General features: G+C 35.3%; 1 protein-coding gene across 1 annotated transcript in view; it reads left to right on the top strand.

The window, feature by feature from the left end:
* MIPOL1 (mirror-image polydactyly 1) overlaps positions 1-18,829 on the top strand; it is a gene marked incomplete at its 3' end in the record, with an annotated part of 154,972 nt that overhangs the window by 13,671 nt on the left and 122,472 nt on the right. The window contains exons 2-4 of the mRNA XM_084286945.1: positions 2,656-2,851; positions 5,689-5,824; positions 9,394-9,499. Of these exons, the coding sequence (XP_084143071.1) occupies positions 2,656-2,851; positions 5,689-5,824; positions 9,394-9,499 (438 nt within the window). The remainder of the gene's footprint in view (positions 1-2,655; positions 2,852-5,688; positions 5,825-9,393; positions 9,500-18,829) is intronic.

Genomic DNA, 18,829 nt, shown 5'->3' with positions numbered 1-18,829 from the left:
ACTTGATGGAAAGGAATGAAAAAGTGGCCAGATTCTTCTTGGTAATGCCCATTAACAGGACAAGAGGAAACAAGTACAAATAAAAACAGATGGAATTTCCATCTGAATACAAGGGAAGAGGTCTTGGTTTTATTTTTACTATAAAGGCGATCAAACACTGAAACAGATTGCCCAGAGAAGTTGTAGAGTCTCCCTCCACTGAGGTCTTCAAAAGCTGCCTGGAGATAGTCTTGGGAACTCTGTTCTGGGTGGCCCTGCTGGAGCAGGGGGCACTGGATCAGGTGATCTCCAGTGGTCCCTCTAACTTCAGTGATTCTGTGGACTCTCTTGAAAGTCCTGGCACTAAAAGTAGCAAATTATAAAAACACAAAATGTGAAAAGAGAAAAAAATATGTAGTTAATTATTCCCGTGTTAACAGTGTAAATGTGGTACATAACGTCATCTAATGTTTTTAGCGTTACAGAGCAAAAAGTTTTTTCTTCAACTCTTCCACGTGCTGTTGGTGAAAGGAAAGTGATGCCTAAACTAGGAGCAATTTTATGGTAATACAGTCACTGGTTGTTGCAACAGTTATGTTGTGCTTGAATTCCTCCAGGGAATGTAACATGCTTTACCCAAGGCACTTCAAATGTATGTGGCTTATAGAAAACGTTGATGGCCAAAGGAGAAGGGGAGGAAAAGTTGTTAAAGCAAGTGAAGCATTATGCTTGTCCTTCAGCATGTGAGAGAATAATTTGCAACATTTTTAATATGTGTATATATACATGTATGTATACGTATATACGCACACACAGATGACTGTGTCTTAAACAGGAGAAGTGGACAGGAAGATTTATTTGACTGGCAGTTCTTTATAATATAGATCAAATGGGAAACATCTCAACCAGGTGCATGCCTCCCTATAAAATGTTTTGCAAGTATTAAAATTCAAACTAGGCTGATTTTCAGATAGTAATAACTAGAGAGGATTCAGAAGTTAGCCATGTATGTTGCAATTCCCAAGCTGGGGAAGATTCTTAGAGTATAAACAATGATTTTTTAATGCATGTTCTTTTAGAGATCATCCTTGCTATATGCTACAAGGAGAATCGAGAGGTTAAATCCAGTTTTAAAATGTAACAGGTCTTTGAAGGAATCTATGCTCACAAACCTTCAGGATTTTGAGCCAGTGAACATTCGCTCAGAATCCAGGTGGCTATGTTCAATTTCTGCATTAGCTGTGAAAGGATCTGATTTGAGAAACATGTTTCAATCACAGTACTGGAAGCACAATACTGGATGCAGTGTTAGGTTATACTTACAAATGAATGTTTTATAAAGTTATGGTTCCCTCATGTTTATTACTACTCAGAAACAGATTCTGCTGCACTGTTGACTATTGTTCTTCTAGTATGAAAACCAGTGGTTATAGTTTAGAGGAATGGTGAGAGTAGACTCAAGAGGACTTACACTGAAGTAGATACAGAGAATATAGATCAGCCATGAGCACAAAAACATTTCCACAAGATAGTAATGCACAGCTTTGCATACAAACCTTTTCAACCAACTTAAGTCAAGCTACAAGAAGCCATCTCTCTGTGCCTGTGCCACTGTTTGTGCCATTCTTTCTTTTAGGAAGTCAACAGATTTTACAGACATGCTTCTTTATTTTTGACTTGGAATCTGTGCTTTTCTTTTTTATATGCAGCACGACACCTTACACTGATTAATGTGTATTTTCAGGCTATTTGTAGATGATTGCTAGTGCACAGACAGTTCTTACTATTTCTGAGGAGGCAGTAATAAGTTGGATCAAAGAATATATAAAGTACAATTTATCCGAAATTTTTGGAAACTTTATTAAATAAGCAAAAGCTCCGCCATGTGTTCTCAACCTGTGAAAAATATATGCTTTTTTTTTTTTTTTTCCATTTTCAGCTTTTTTAGGCTTCTTCCTTGTAATTTTTAATATAATTCTATAATTAAAAGTTACTTGTTCTTGCTTTATGAAAGAGTATTCTTGTCATGTAGATCCTTCTTCCATTTAAATACCTTGATATCAGAAATGTGTCCTAAAAATATCTACTGGCCAGGCTTAGGAGAACTACGTATTACACTCAACATTATAATCAGATCATTCTTCCATTTGACACAATTTGTGCTTTGCATTCTCCAGGTTCTTTAGTTGTATGAGCCTCTAGCTCATCCTTTCCAGGAATGCACAATGGGACTTTTTTGCTGCTAATTACAGCTTGCTAATACTCTTTTTCAAAGAGTATTATTTCAAATTCCAAACGGGATTTGAAAATGACCTCAAAGCAAGTGAGACTCTAGTTTACAAGTTGAAACTGTACCTGTTTAGAGCAGAAACTCATCACATCTATCCAGGGTAGAAATGATTTTTACAGAAGATAGGTAGATGCAAGGGTTGGTATTACATTAAACAGTCATTGAAGGGGAAAAGGGTTTCAGAAATGAAGAATTTTTCAGGTTTGCGTGAGAAAAATCCAGTAAATAGATAGTAACTCCTGCCTCAGTGCTTGAAGGAGTACAACACATGTTCCTTAGTGGAATGAGGAGGCTGTGAATGGGAAACTAAAGTTCTTTCTCCCTTCTGCGAAATTTGTAATTTTTTTTCCAAATTAAAAAATATGTTCACTTCTATTTCCAATTAGAAATGCGCATCTCGGAAGAGAAAAGAGAAGACTTCTGTGCAGAATTTCAACTTCATCAGAATTCATCAAAAAAAGCAGAATTTTTCATCCAGGCAGAAGCTGAAGCATTGAAACTTTCAGATTTGTCAATAACCAGTCAAAGAAGAGGACCCCCAACTATGTGTGGTGATTGTAATTCCAGTCCTGCAGAACTAAGGTAAAAACAAATCCCTAAATATATTTTTTCTATATTCATAATATAGATAATATATTTATGATTTTTTGATAAAAATAGGGAAGTTTAATTCCTAGCTGAGAATCAGCATGTCTTCTTTTTACTTAGACTGGGAAATCCCAATTTGTATAAACATGGTGTGCTAGTGGATAGCTGATATAACTGTGGTTAACCTGGAATGCAGCATTTCGCCAGTGTCTTCTCCAGCATTGATGCAAAATGTGATCATGGCAATGGCTTATGAGGCACACTGTAGATATTTCAACTAACTGTGATCACTTCAGAGAATTGTAAAAATGCGTATTGAACAGAATTAGAAAAGGTGATCTAAGTCTAGGCCATAAGTCCAGGGTACCCAAAGTATGATGAGTTAGTTGGTGATATAAGCTAGGAAGCAGGAATAAATCAGGTTGAAATCCAGGTGAAGTTGGAAGAGCAAAGATGTGAAGCTGTATTGAATACTTTGTAAAGAGTCTGTGGCAGGAATCTGGAGGACGAATATGATTGAAGTGTAATACAAAGTCTGAAGATTTTATTCTGTCATTGACTTCTGTACTGAGCTGTGGCTCTGTACTGCAATCTTAAGAAACATAAACACTCATGCAGTATGTGACATAATATATGCAGGTACCTACTGACTATAGAATGTTATCAGTCTTGAGTGATAGGCAGTCTGAAGTTCAAGCGTTAAAAGTGTTACCAAGTTGCTTTTGAAGATGAGATCAAGGCTGCAGAGTTCTGTGACCTGCTTTTGAGAAGTCTACTCTAGTTCTTCACCTGTCTGACAGAGATTCTACATCTGTTTTTATTATCTTCAGAATGATCCAATGGAGACCCAATGTAAGAAAATTAGTCCATAGTACTTTTCCATCTGCATTGTTGCCTTTTTTTTTTTTTTTTTTTTTAATTGAAGCCGGGGATATGATGCTTGGACAATGCATCCAGCTTTAAAAGCCAAATGTTTGAGTGCTTAAGTAAAGCCCAGCATAGTGTCAGCCAAAGTCTGTTGCTCCTACCCTCGACAGTGTCACTCATGCTAGCAAGCAGGCTGGGCTTTTGAACATTGAGATTAACTTCCCACAGCAGTTAGCATGTTGAACCATTGTATCTGCGCGTAGGATTCCAAAGCTATAGACCAAGACCTCATTGTGATAGAGACTGTATAAACTGCACAAAATCTGTCCTTCCCCAAATAGTTTGCAATTAGAATATATGATGAGAAAATAACTTCATACAAACAGAAAAGGAAATATTGAGTCAGTGTTGATTTGCATTATAGGTGATGGTCTTAGTACACCAGCAAGTGATTTATCAAGTTTTCTGTTACACAATAGGAAGAAAAAAATGAAGGAGGAACTCAAAGACGATGAAGTATATTCATAGTTGTTCATGGGAAGCATATCCTGAACATGGAAAATACACACACACGCACAAAAAAAACCAAACAACTCAGTGTTTAAAATGACTGGCCAATAGTCTCCAGAGTTATTCATCGTTTGCAGTCCAAAACAATAGTAAGTGAAAATGAAATTCACTAGACAGAGTAAAGATGAAATAGAATCTTGAAGGTGAAGTTAAGCAGCTTATGTACCCTTCCGTCCCATTTAAATTATAGTATAGTATCCTAAGCATTTAGTTATATGTGAATTTCCATAGTGCCTATATATGAAGTGCTTTGAGTTGCATCATCGTTTACATGCAGAGTACAGATCTTAAGTTCTTTCTTAAAGAATCATATGAATAAGAAGTCAGATGGAAGCAGGTGAAGAAGCGGGTAGCTGAGTACAAACAAATGTTTACCTAAGCGGATGACTCTTTGCAGTAGCAGGTAGCTTTCCTTTTCTTTCTAGGATGTGAATTAGACATGCATGTGGTATAAAGAAAGTAATTTATACATTAAAATGGAAGTTCAGAAGGTACCGTTTTTCTGTGGCTACCTCTTATGACTGATAGCCCACTATAATCCATGAATCTATTTATTTTGCTCCCATCCTGGAAGTGAGATCTGGGTTACCTGTGATTATCAAAGGATACCCAGGGTGTTTTATTAAAGTCTTGAGACCGAATTTTTGTGATCATGTTTGTATTGCTGCTTCTTAATCTTGCATTTTAAGCTGAGAGTGAAAAAATCATTTTATAGTCAGTTTGGGTTTTCATACTTGTTGCCAGCACAACAGTGAGCCCTATCCATTGATAAAAAAGATCATTGTTACAAGTCTGCAATATTTAAATCCATCCTTCTTCCTTACAAAAATAGCTAATTGAATCTCTTCTCATTTTTACCTGTCTATGGCTAGATAATCTTAAAACTCTGTGGATATACAGTATAGAATTCCTGCCATCAAATATAATATTTATAGTAACACCATCATTTTACAGTTTTCTGTAATACAAACTTATAGATCCTGTCTTCTGGATATTCTCATTTTACTTCATGTGGAATTATCCATCCTCCTGAAGAATTTGGATTCTTTTAATCTGAGCATCAATTTGATCCCTAAATATTTCATTGCTTTGTTGCTCCATGTTTTCATATTTGCTTCCTCTAAGCATTTTCTGTTTATAGGCTTCATACCCAATTTACATTCATCTGTTTCATGCCTTAGCACTCTAGTATATTTGCTTAATATTTCCATATTCACAGATTTTCTTTTAGAGTAACAGATTTAAGAAGTGACAGAGAGACATTCCTGTTACTGCTAATTAATATATTTGCAGTAGTTAACAAATGTTGTTAATTTATTTCTGCATATTTTGAGGGGTGGGGTAAGTGTTCTTTGCATTATTTTTCTTTTTTTTTTTTTTCCTCCTAAAAATAGCACTGTAGAAGAAAAGAGTAAGAGGTTGCTGCCTGAATTTATATCCTCATGGAAGGATGGCACAGATGTAGGTGGAAAGACAGAAACTGCATTCCTCCTAAAAGAACTGGACACTCTGAGGGCCAAAAACAAAAAGGTAAAATTGAGATATTCAGACCACAGAATTTGCTGGTTTATGGTTGTCTTACAAAACATATATTTTAAACTGTTCCTAATTTAGTTTTGTTATTTATTTACGTGCACCAATCAGTAGCTTTCTAGTCATTTTGGATTCTTAGTATCTGTTTAACAACTGCTTCTCTGGAATTAAAAAATCTTTCATGCAGCCCTTTGACCTTTTTAATCAGTGACATAGGTTCCTGCATCATGGATAAAAAAAACACTGAAGTTAATGGAAAAGTTTTTGTTGGCTTGAAAAAGCTTGTGGATTAGAATTCATATATGAAACATATTTATTATACATGGAACTATTACAACAGAATAATTAGTAGTAATGGCTAGAATCCCATTCATGTTACAAAACTATCCAAATCAGTAATTCTTGTAAGTCAACACAAAAACAATAGTAATTCTTCACCGAACTCTACAGTGTTCATATATTTTGACAGAAGATGCATTTTACTTCAGTGTAGTATTTTCATAGCATGGTGGAAGAGATAAAACCCATTAATACTTGGAGGGAAACAAAATCTTAAGAGATGTTCTGAAATGCTTGCTAGGAGACAAAAAAGCTATTGTTCTAATGCTTGCATATTGCTTGTAAGAAACAGTAAACTACTTTGAGGCCTGATCCCAAAAACATGGTGAACTGAGATTAAATATGGGAAACAGTTCACTATGTAAAGTCACGGTATGCAGATTCTTACAAATTTAACATCTAAAACCTGTTTTATTTCCTTTTTTTTCAATCAGAGTTCTGACATTAGAGTTAACATAGTTGATTTCTGTATTGTAGTTCCTTCCCAATTATATTTCACAGAATCACAGAATCACAGAATTTCTAGGTTGGAAGAGACCTCAAGATCATCGAGTCCAACCTCTGACCTAACACTAACAGTCCTCCACTAAAACATATCCCTAAGCTCTACATCTAAACGTCTTTTAAAGACCTCCAGGGATGGTGACTCCACCACTTCCCTGGGCAGCAAAAGGAGCCCGCATCTCTCTGTGTTGCCCAGGCTACGCTGCAGTGGCTATTCACAGGCGCAATCCCGCTACTGACCGGCACGGGAGTTTTGACCTGCTCCATTTCCGACCTGGGCCGGTTCACCCCTCCTTAGGCAACCTGGTGTGCCCCGGCTCCCCGGGGCTCACCATATTGATGCCGGCCTTAGCGCTGACACCCGCTCGGCATAGCGCACTGCAGCCCAGAACTCCTGGGCTCAAGCGATCCGGCAGGCTCAGCCTCCCGAGCAGCTGGGACTACAGGTGTGCGCCACCGCGCCCGGCCACCGCTGCCCCACGTTCCCCTCAGCCTCGAAAGGAAAATGGTGCCCCCAGCCCCTCAGGATGTCCGCAGCAGGGCATCCTCTCCCTCACAGAGCCGCTTGTTAATCCATGTGTTGTCTCCCAGAAGTTCAGCCGTTAGCCAAATAGAATCATAGGATTATTAAAGTTGGAAAAGCCCTCCAAAATCACCTGCTCCAACCACCCCCTACCACCACTGTCACCACTAACCCACGTCCCCAAGCACCACGTCCAACCTCTCCTCAATCACCACCAGGGATGGTGACTCCACCACCTCCCTGAGCAACCCGTTCCAATGCCTGGCTGCTCTTGCTGAGCAGAAATGTCTCCTCATTTCCAACCTGAACCTCCCCTGGTGCAACTTGAGGCTGTTCCCTCTGCTCCTATCACTAGTTATCTGTGAGAAGAGGCCAACCCCCAGCTCCCCACACCTTCCTTTCAGGTAGTGAAAACTGGAAGGACCCCACACTCTCACAGGGGAAATACAAACAACCCTAACAAAGTAAAATAAAATAGAATAAAATAAAATAATAGAATAGAATTTGATCCATGCTTCGCCATCTGTGCCTTGTAAAACCTCTATTCATTTAAATCAAAATACCTATCTTCATCCAAAGTTTTGATATCTACTTTCCATTTCCTTTGCATTCTATTTTGTATTTATATGTATTTTTATCTATGCATTTTTATTTGTATGTACATTTAGTTTAGCATCATACTAGAAATGAAAGGATGTATGTTTTTCCTCGCATCTGCCATTTTAAGATATTGTAGTCATCATCATGTATTCTATTGAAAGTGGCATGTGTCTTCTCAATGATTGCTTTGGTTAACTTGATTAGCCTTCTATTTTTTGCAGTGTAATACTAATTTTTTCCTCTCAGAAATTTGACAGTTTTTGATGCTGAAATAGCACTTGGTAGTGACGTTGGCTTTTTACCAGAAGAGCCAGTGTATTTTATGACTGTCATTTAAGTATGTTTTGCTTCTACTACAGCCTTGTTTCTCTTGTGTTTTGATATAATGAGGACAGAACTGTAGCTTTTCTAATGTAATAGCACGGTTCAAATGATGAAACTTTGCTAAAGTTTGAAACTTAATTTCTAGAATACACCTGGTCTCTTTCATTAAACATGCCATCCCTGATCTGAGGTGACTCAAGCATTTCATGACAAGTTTTTCAGCTGTTGAATATGAAAAAGGACCAAAACCAAAGCAGTGTTTCATGAACAGAATCTGGAGCTCATGCTTCTGTACAAGCATGTTCTGGTCTATATAATGAACACACCCTGATATTTCTATGTTAACAGGAGGAAAATTCCATCCTACTTGAACACTGCATTGTTTGTACTATTAGTACTGTTGCATATGTTACTACCGGACAAATGAAAAATCTGTACTCTTTCCATTAAATTGTGCCTAGTGTTAGGACAAGAGGCAGTGGGCAAAAAATGGAACATCAGAGGTTCCCACTGAACACCGGGAGGAACTTCTTTATGGTGCAGGTGACTGAGCACTGACACAGGTTGCCCAAAGAGGTTGTGAAGATCTTCAAAAGCCAGCTGGATGTGGTCCTCAGCAACCTCCTGTAGGTGGCCATGCTTGAGCATTGGTGAATGCTCAAAGCTTGAGCATTGGGGAATGCTCAAGCTAACCAGCTGACACAGAGGTCACTGCTAGCCTCAACAGTTCTGCAGTTCTGTGAAACATCATTAAATATATGATGGCAAGCTCAGATCTGTCAAAAGACAGACTAAGTGAATTTCCAATTAAAAGAAAGATCACAGCATGTGAAAGGGTGTAGGTTTTCTGTCTGGTGATGCACATGGAAAATGATTCATTTACACCACAGGCTCTTCAGACATCAGTGATGTCAGTAATCTTGCTAAGAAATAGGCTACTAATGCCTGTTTCACCATCACCTCACCATCTGCATTATATTCCATGTAACTTTGACCTTCCTTAGCAAGAAAAACATAGCTAGTGATATCTGAAGAGGGGAATCCAAAATAAAAGTAATGGCAGGCACATTGCTGCTTGTTTCTGAGAGCAAGATAGGGCAACTGATGAAAGAAAAGAAAAAAAAAAAAAAAGCATTTGTCCTTTAAATAGATAAATTTCTGTGGTATAGCCTAGATTTTATATTTTGCTGGTAAGAGAACTATTATTTAAAATTTTGTTTTGCTGGTTGACTGTTTCTGAGAGATAAGAATCTTACTGTCCACTTGTTCTGTTCAGCTTCAGGATAAGCTGTCTGAAAAGGACAAGGAGCTGAAGACAATAAAACTGGACTTAGAACTGCAAGAGAGAGCTACAGAAGCTAAGATTGCAGAAAAGATTGCAGGTATGGTAGGCAAGCGTTTAACAGATGGCTGTATGGCTCTAACAGTACCCGCGGTTGCTATATGACGTGGCCTAGTGAATGTTAGCTTTATTTGCTAAAGGAGGGAAGATTTGACTTTTTTGTGTGTGTGTGTGGCTGTTTAGAGTTGCTTAGAAAATAGGTGGCTTTAACATCCTGGTACTGGTATTAGCAGGAGCTTTACCTGTATTCATACTGATTTGGGCATTAAATGCATTGTTAACACCATGTCAATCCAATCACAAAAAGGTTGTTTGTTTTGTTGGAAGGTCCTGAACAAACAAGGGGAAATAATGATTACCAGTGCTTCTACCTTTCAACCAGCAGTTCAAATACCACTTATTGTTTTAGCTCGTTCAGAGCAATACTACCCCTCTCCCAGTGTATGAAGATAGTCGCACATTCACCTCAGCTATAGACCTGCACTTTTGAAAAATCCATTCTTGCGGTAGTTAATGAATTTTTGTCTGATGATGATATGTATGTCTTCAGTGAATGAAGTTTATGCAAATTGCCAAAATGTAAGGTTTTTAAGTTTACAGTTGAAAGTAAGTACATGCTTATATTCTTAAGTGTTCTTTGGATAGACACACAAGAATGGAAAAAAATTGTATTCTACGGTTACAGAAATTTCTGAAGTGGTGAAGTTGACTATTTTTATTATTATTGAAAAGTGATAGTGTGTATAGTGTGGATGTGGATGAAAAATATCCTGAGGTTTTGCCCCAGATGTTTCAAGGAAATTTATGGGAGTACTATTATAAATTAATCATATCATTTTTTCATAAATGAAGTGTAGTATAGGTAAAATTATATCCTTGTGGTACTTAGGTGCCTGTCAGGGTCAAACTGAAACAACCACAGACAATTCACATACTATTGATAGTGAGTACTAATACCTGCCCAAAAAATATTGGTACTAGAGTAAGGAGTAACTATCTTCAAGAAAATAAAGCTGAAAATAAACTCTGTGGCTGGAAAAAACATACGGCTGACTTTAAACATGAAAATCCTGGGAATACAGGAATTCTGTGTATATCATAGGTGGAAGAGAATTGCTAAATTTTCTGTGATGGAGGATGGGAAAGGAGAAACTAGATATTAGGAAACAAGTTTAAGTGAAATACAGGCATAATTTTACTTAATTTTATTCCATCTTAGATAAACTGTTTTCTGTATTTTCAGAAGACAAAAAAATGTCTGAACAACATATCATAGTTGTATCCAGCAACTGAATGCTAACGCAAATTGTTTGGATTGAATTCCAAGTTTTGTGTTTGTTCTTGGATATTTGCACAGTGTTTTACCTCTATACCTATAACACAGAAATATTCTATTTGATATAGGTGTTCATTGGTCATTAAAACATGGAAAGAAATATGAGATGTGTGTCATTAGTTTCCTTGTTATGGATACAGTCGAAATATTTGTTAGTAAATTGTTTTCTCTTGCATTACTGTTTAAACTTTCTAATTATGTCCTGAGTATGATATCCCCTCCGAAACAGTATGACGTGAATATGGATAGAATAATTAACATAGTTATTCCATAGTTATTTCAAGAAGAGTAAGCCAAATTTTAATGAGAGCTGAAATATTTAGGATGGCCTTTAAAAAGATACCTTTTTGCTTCTTTTATGAGTTCAGGAAGTATAAAATCCTTCAAATACTGGGAGTGAAGGTAAGAGGCTCCTTACACTTAAGCAAAAAAAAAAAAAAAAAAAAAAAAAAAGAAGCCTTGTTAACATCTTACGGATTTTTGCTTCCAATTTTACTGTTCTAAGAATCTTACCAAGTTTGGATAAACATTTTGAAATCTGGAATGATGTGAACCAAAAAGAATTTGGAGATCTATGTGTGTCTCTCACAAAAAGCCTTGGGGAGGATTGTTATGCACAGACATAACCTAATAAAGAAGACTCAGCATGTTTCAGGAGAAACTTTTTCCTCATGTATTAAGTCCTTTGAGGAAAGGAGAACACATGCTGCTGTGATTTCATGTTACTAGTTAATGTTTAATTACTGCAGTGTATAACACATGGTAGAGTGAAGCCTGTAAATATGGGTGTTTGCATTTTTATTATTACTTTGTACTGACTTTATGATAAGAAAATGACTCCACAAAATTATATTGTAAAAAACATCAGAAAGGTACACCATAAAATGTTATCTACTTTGAGGAATATTACAATTCTATTTTTAAATGGAACCCTCTAATTGATGGGTTTTACCTAAGCAAGCCCTGTGGCAAGAACAGAAAAGCTGAAGACAAAGGCCATTTTAAAATTAAACTGCAGAACTCCTCAGAAACAAATAACCCAAAGCTTGCCATTTTGTGCTTTTTACTTTCTTCAGAGAAACATGTGAAGAGGAAAAGTGTAAATTTGTGAAAACGTTGTGAGAGAATTAAAAAAAAAAAAAAAAAAAAAAGTAAAGGTAGAAGAGAATGCTTACTATGTGCAATAAATAGTTTATTTTCAGAAGATTTTTATTTTTATTTTTTCTATCCTGGAGTTCACAGTTCATGAGGAAATTCACAGTTCTGATTGCAGTTTCTTAGTTGCTAGATACTATTGTTTCTGGTGGTCTTAGTTGCCACAAGTTACTACTGTTTGTGCACTTCTGTTAGGTTTCCTCTCATATAAGGCAATGTCAGAAACTACAATTAGTTTCACTATGAGAGAATAAAAAGAGAGAAGGATACACAGGAAATATCAAGGGGAAAGCACTTCACAGAAGAACTGAGCCTAGGATAATGCACAGGAAAAAGAAAGAGGAACATCAAATGTGAATTGGATGTGAAGAACAGGACTGCAGAATTTTCATATGTTGAACAGAAAAGGGAATGAGTGCCCTCTGTGGGAGGGGAAAGGAAGAAGGAGCACACTTCCTCTGAGGACAGTCTGGAACTTAAGGATGGAGGTGCAAAGGAATCAAGTCTTTACTTTAAAAGAGAGAGCCAGCAGAGAGAACAGATCTTACTTTCAACAGACATAATAAATGACTTTGTTTTAGCCTAACAAGAATTATACACAGTGTATATTGGAATTTTTAGAGTAAAGAGCTTGCTGTGTGTAAGTGACAGTGGTAGAGCATAATGGTGTACCCTCTCTAGACTTAGAAAAATGTCAAAGCCCTGAACTTCTGACAGTTACCTCCACCATTACTGTAACAAGATATACCGTAGTTGACAGCAGAGCTTTGTCTTTTGGGGTCTTTGTGTTGCTATCACACTGCTTTATATTGGGATTAAGAATAATTTTGAAGGAAAATATAATCAGAAACATTTCTGATTATATCTGTTACAGAATTTCTGTTAGGGCAATAATTCTGTTAGGGCAAGAATTTCTGTAACAGGGGCTATTTTGTTTGCTTCTTTCTTTATTTGCTTTTTTTTTTTTTTTTTTTTTAAACAATATCTGATGGTAATGTTATCAAAATTGAATACTTTTCAAATCAGAGTCAACTCAGCAGGCAGAATTGGATTGTCTCCAGTCTGCTAAGTATATTAGGTGCTGCACACCACCTTTAATGCTCGAAAAATGTGTCAACATTCAGCATATACTTTCTGAAATGCCAGGGAAATGACAGAAAATACAGCATGGGAAAAAAAAAAAAAAAAAAAAAGAAGGTAGTAAAGTAATACTTCTAATGCAGTTGTATCTGTTATATACCTTCCAAACTCATGGAAACTACAGCAATATACCAGTAATTAAGTTCTTGTTGTCAGGTCAGTTTGTACTAAAATGTGGAGAATTGACATTTTTGGTATTATGGAATTCTTGTATATAGTGTGGAAATTATTCATGAGCGTTATTTAGCGTTTCCTGAATTAACTTGAAAAATAATGCATATGCAATGGTTTTAATAGCAAAAATGAAAACAAATATCCAAGTGGCTATTAGCTTAAAGTTTGATTTAATATCCCATAAAGTAAGAGGAAGTAAGTAATCTTGCCAGTAATAAACTTTGGGTGGCAATAACTTCCAGCACAGATGTATTTTCCATTTCTTCAAAGCTCACTTTAGAGTCCCTTTTTAGATGTTATTTTTCTTTCTTGCATGTCATCCATTAAAGATTAGCTGTGGAAGGTTGGAGCATGGAGAGATTATGAATGACAGAACAACTCCTGCAGAATAATAATCAGTTTTTGGTATTTAATGCTGTTTGACTTTTGCAGACACATTTCTTATTAACCTTTGGTACAAACAGAAATCCAGGTTCCTGATATCTCATGGAGAAGATGAATTCAAGATCCTCTTCCAATTAAACTGAAATAAGGCCAATATTGGGTTTTAGCCAAAAGAACTCAATAGTTCCCAACCCTTGTGTTTATAAGCCTAAATATGAATAACATTTTACAGTTTAAGTAGGTAATGCATATATTTCCCTAACTTATTTTTAGTGCATAATTCATTTTGTTATGTAGTTCATATAATTATGAGCTTTTTTTTTTCCCTGTTAATGCTTCCTTATGCAAAACTACTTCCTGAATATTTTTTTTCAAAATATTTCCTGGTAAATAACAGAATTTTGAGAATAGCTGTATGACTTGAATCCTCTGTACAGGAACGTAGACAATCCATCAAAAGAACAGAAAAAAAAAAATGAAAAAAAAAAAAAAAGAAAAAGGTGGGGGCATTGTGAGAACATCTTATTTTTTGACTGTTTAATTTGAAACAATTTAGTTTTACCTTCAGGTTGTTAGAATCATCAACTGTCAAAAAAGTTGCATGAAGAAATTTGACAATATAAGATTAGCTGTAATAGGTTAAAATGTAAATTGTTAAGTTATTTATGGGGTAGAGTTTTTACATAAAAGCAAGCTAGTAATTTCTGCAAATTATATTAGTCTGGTCCTTCTCTCTTCCCCAGTATATGGTGCTAGATGAACATAAAGGCTTGGGTTTTACTCAAGAATATAAGTTCTGCAAATATTCTACTTGGGGCATTACAGAAACTTTTCTTTAACCTGTCAAATTTTAACTTGCAAACTTTAATGCAACATTTATATCTTTCCCCCCTAAAGTAAATATTCAGGCATCAGCAATTATTCACTGAAAAAAAGTTTAACAGCATTATTGTTTGATTTTTGAAGTCAGCTGTGTTTAGTGTACTAGAAACAGAGGCTTAAGTATCATACAAGGATTGGCTTTCACAAGAACTGCCTTGGGGTCTGTGTATAATACTCTCTCCTATTCTTTTCCCACTTTATTTTTTTTTAATTGAATTGGGATCTGAGTACACAAAGAACACCCTATACAGAGTTACCACAAAGCAACCTTAGCCTTTTATTAAGAACACTGTGTTTATAGCATTGGAAATGTAGGAGCAGATGAATGCTGTGCACTAAATACATACAACAAACACAAAGCAATAAAGAAGTCAGTGTGTTCTATCAGTGTTTGTTCAGATTGCTTTATCTATAAAGTCACATTTAGGTGTAAATGACTTGTAGTCTATAATTCCTGGTATAGACCAGTGAAAACTCTTAAGCAGTTTTCCTGTGATCTTCTTATCATTATTTTGCTTTTATTTTTCAGTTATAGGTCATAACTGAAAGTAAATGAATGGTAGTTTTCAAAGAAAACAGCTAGCAACTTAAGTTGTCTGTTTCATAATAGAACATTTCAGCACTATTTTTAAGTCAACAGTCAGCCCTGGAGCTCATGGTAGTTTGCCATTAACCTGAATGAGAACTGCATAAGGGCCTTAGGCTTTGAACATTTCGAGGGATTATCTGCATTTTGCAACATGTATGCGCAGAGACCAATTAGTGACACATTTTAAAGGCTTTCATAGCAATGCAGTAAATCTGTTTTTCAGTTCATTTGGCTATGATTGATTACTTATTTAAGAATTGTGAGCATAGAGTCATTAAATCTAGTAGGAAAAGAGTCTCACAGAATTTTGATTTCTAATATGACTGAATTACAAATGCATGCATGTTTGTTATTGTGTAAGGAGATCAAGTGTATATCTATATGGTTAAATAAAACATAATAACATTGACCCCTCTGGAAATAGCAAGGATAGTTTCCAGGTCCTTTTGTGACAGACAGAGACCCAGTAATGGGGGGGGCTGATGAAAAGGAAAAGTCAGATCCTCATTGTACCTCTTTTCCCCTTATACTTCCCTAATTCCTTACACCATCTATCTGCTCTTCAGAAATCCAAAGAGAAAACACAACAACAAAAATCCCTAAAAAGCTTTAATTAAACCTCTCTGCAGGATAAATTTCAGCTGACAGTTTTTTTTTTTTTTTTTTTTTTTCATAGAAGCGACACAACATAATAAACAAGAAGCATGTTACAGGAATCTTGAATTCTAAGTATTACTTGGACAAGCAAGTTGTTTCATGTTTGTGCTTTTCCTTTAGAATAACGTGAATCTCCAAAAGGTAGAAAACAAAATATTCTTTGCTTAGTTTTCTCATGTATTCAACCTTTGCTCCCATGTTAGAGCTGTATGCCTGTATGACACAGAAGTTGAATCATAGCAAAAAAAAGTTTGGAGTAATTAGTTATGACTCTTTCAGGCAATTCCTGAATACTGAAGATGTGAATATGCCCTGTGCCTTTTTTTTTTTTTAATATAAAAACATATCATCTCATTTGTATTTCTTGTTGCTGTCACAGTGGGAGTAACTATTAAAATTACTTTGATTGTGCCAGAACCAATGCTATAGAAAATCCCAAATCACTTATTTTTCAGGAACCATTGTCCTTGAATACTAAATCTTAAACTGCAAAACTTTGACATTCTGCAATAATACATTGTTACTAATAGAAAAACATGCTTACCATGTCTTCTTGGAAGTAGATGATTACTGTAACTAATGTTAATTACAAAAGCAATTAGAGTTTTATTTGTAGTATTTCTTGGATCACTTTGTTATCATGTATTCAAAGCAAAAATAATAATTGCATTGCATCAGGTGATTTCAAACAAAGTCCAGAATATTGTTGCTTCATCTGTAAGACTGAATTATCCAAAAATGCAATTATTATAGTATTGTAATATTTATCATATCTTATGAGATAGTGGTGTGTGTAATGCTGTCATCTTCTACTTATAAGGTCTTCCCTGTGTTCTTGTTTATAAATGTTTTAATGAGTACTCTTAAGTGATTTCTGCTGATGTAGATGTTGTAAATCCTAACAAGTTCTTCTTTCTTGACTCTCCTTTTCTATATTATTTTTTTTTTTCTTTTATTATCATTAGCACAGATGACCTTAGGAAATCAGCAGTTTTTTTTCCTAGGAACTGTGCTTCCCTCCCTTCTCCCAAAGTTTTGTTGTTAGGAACATTGTGAACCACTGTTTAAACTAGAATGGTTTCCAACACGCCTTCTCACTACTACTGTATTTTAAAGGTAGTTTTAAAAGTGTAGAGGACAAGTTTGCCAAAAGAATCAGGTTCAACTAAGAAAATATGTACACTGCTTTGACTCAGTAAACTCATACTCGGTATGGTTCATCTTCTTCATATTTACTTTTGCCCATATTAGAAAACAATTAGCTTACTAAACAAATTTGAGTATTTGGGAAGAAAAAAATCTACTTTGAGTCTCTCTCATTTGACTAAGAATTACATGATATTTGATAAGCTTGTTTAAAAATGGACATATCCAAATATTATTGTAAACACCCATTGATTTGTTTTACCTGCAATATAAGTATTTTACTTAGTTGGCTTACATAGTAGCTAATAATATTTGTTAATGTAATTTAACTGCTGTGAACCTTTACTGAACAAATATTGAAATTTATACAAGTCAAAGAAAGAGAATCTCTAATGACTTTTGTAAAAGCTTCCATTTAATAGTTAAGGAGAAAAGTTTATATGACATACCAGACGCAATTAACAGTAGATTTTACATTTAATAAAAAGAAAGAAGCATATGTATTTGCTTTATTCATTCCATCATAATTTGCATTAGAGCTGTGGGTGTTTAATGAGCAAATTCCAGCTAAAATGCTATATTGATTTTCTAAGTGAACTTTGTAATAGCTATCTACCTTACAAAAGCTCTCTGTTTACAATTGTTTTCTTTACTAAAAACTAAAAATGTTTTAGAATTGATGAGTTTAGCATGATGATTCTTTTAAAATAAAGAGCTCTTGTAGAGTATGCAGAGGTTTTAGTTACAAGGCGAAAGATGTTATTAAATTATTCCAAAGCAAATAAAGTTTATGCAACTAAATAGTACTGTCACATTTGTATATATTGCATTATTTATATATATTGGAAATAATTCTTTTTTCTTAATTTTTCACTTTGGAAATTGAATATTTTAATTCTTGAATATCATTATATGTATATGAATTAGTAAATAATGCAATTCATTTTAGCTTAATACTTGACCATTCATAGTTCATTTTGTATGTCATTTTCATGCTTGAAACATGAGTACTATAAGAATTTGTGTTTCTTGTTGGTCAGGCCTCAAGATAAACAGGATAGGGTTGGTTGGTGCACCATTGGAAGGTCTCCAAGAAAAACCTCATGGTGTCGACCAGAGCAGTTGGTGACTAAGTAGCTGGATTACTTTTTCATTGGATCAGACATCAAGTGAGCATTCCAATATGGGGCTAGTGGTTTGCTGAATATGACATGTCTTGAATGGGACTTAGGAACCTGACTCGTTACTCTCAAGTATTTTTTGCTTGGCATTTTTAAGAAGCATTGGGATAATAATCTGGATAATTTTTTTACAGTTTTTCATATGGAGGATGTTTTTATGGACACCTTACACTCCACATACTTTCCTAAATTTGACATCAAATGTTTTGTTTTGCTGCTGTATTGAAACCCAGAGATGTATGTGTTTCAGTGGCTTATTTGAAGAATCTCATGAATCTTATGATTTAGATGACTTCTGAACATGAACAGCATGGCATAGCACAGTTTCCTCAGGGTCACAAAGGCTAAGATAATGCTGAATCCTTGTTTGGAGATGCACAGAAACGTTCCTTATCCCATGCTCCAAGCTCTTTGCCCAATTTTCAAAGAAATAATCCACATAGTTCTTTAACCTAGGGCTAAATTCTGATACTATTTCTATTCATTTTTAGGTAGTCTTTAAGTTGTAATTGAAAGCATAGCAGTCTGCATGGAGGTCTATCTGCTAAGCAGCTTTCAGGAATTGAACTGGACTTTTGACTGTGACTCATCCATTAGCTCAATCTTAATGTTGAACATATTGTTAACAACATCATACTAATGAATACCTGAAAGTGTGTATCTATTATACTTTAAAAAATAAATTTGTAAAAATATTAAATACCATAAGAAGTGTATTGTAGTATA

This window comes from Netta rufina (assembly GCF_964035555.1).
Source record: "Netta rufina genome assembly, chromosome: 5".
Taxonomy (NCBI): Eukaryota; Metazoa; Chordata; class Aves; order Anseriformes; family Anatidae; genus Netta; species Netta rufina.
This window is presented reverse-complemented; position numbering and strand designations above follow the sequence as displayed.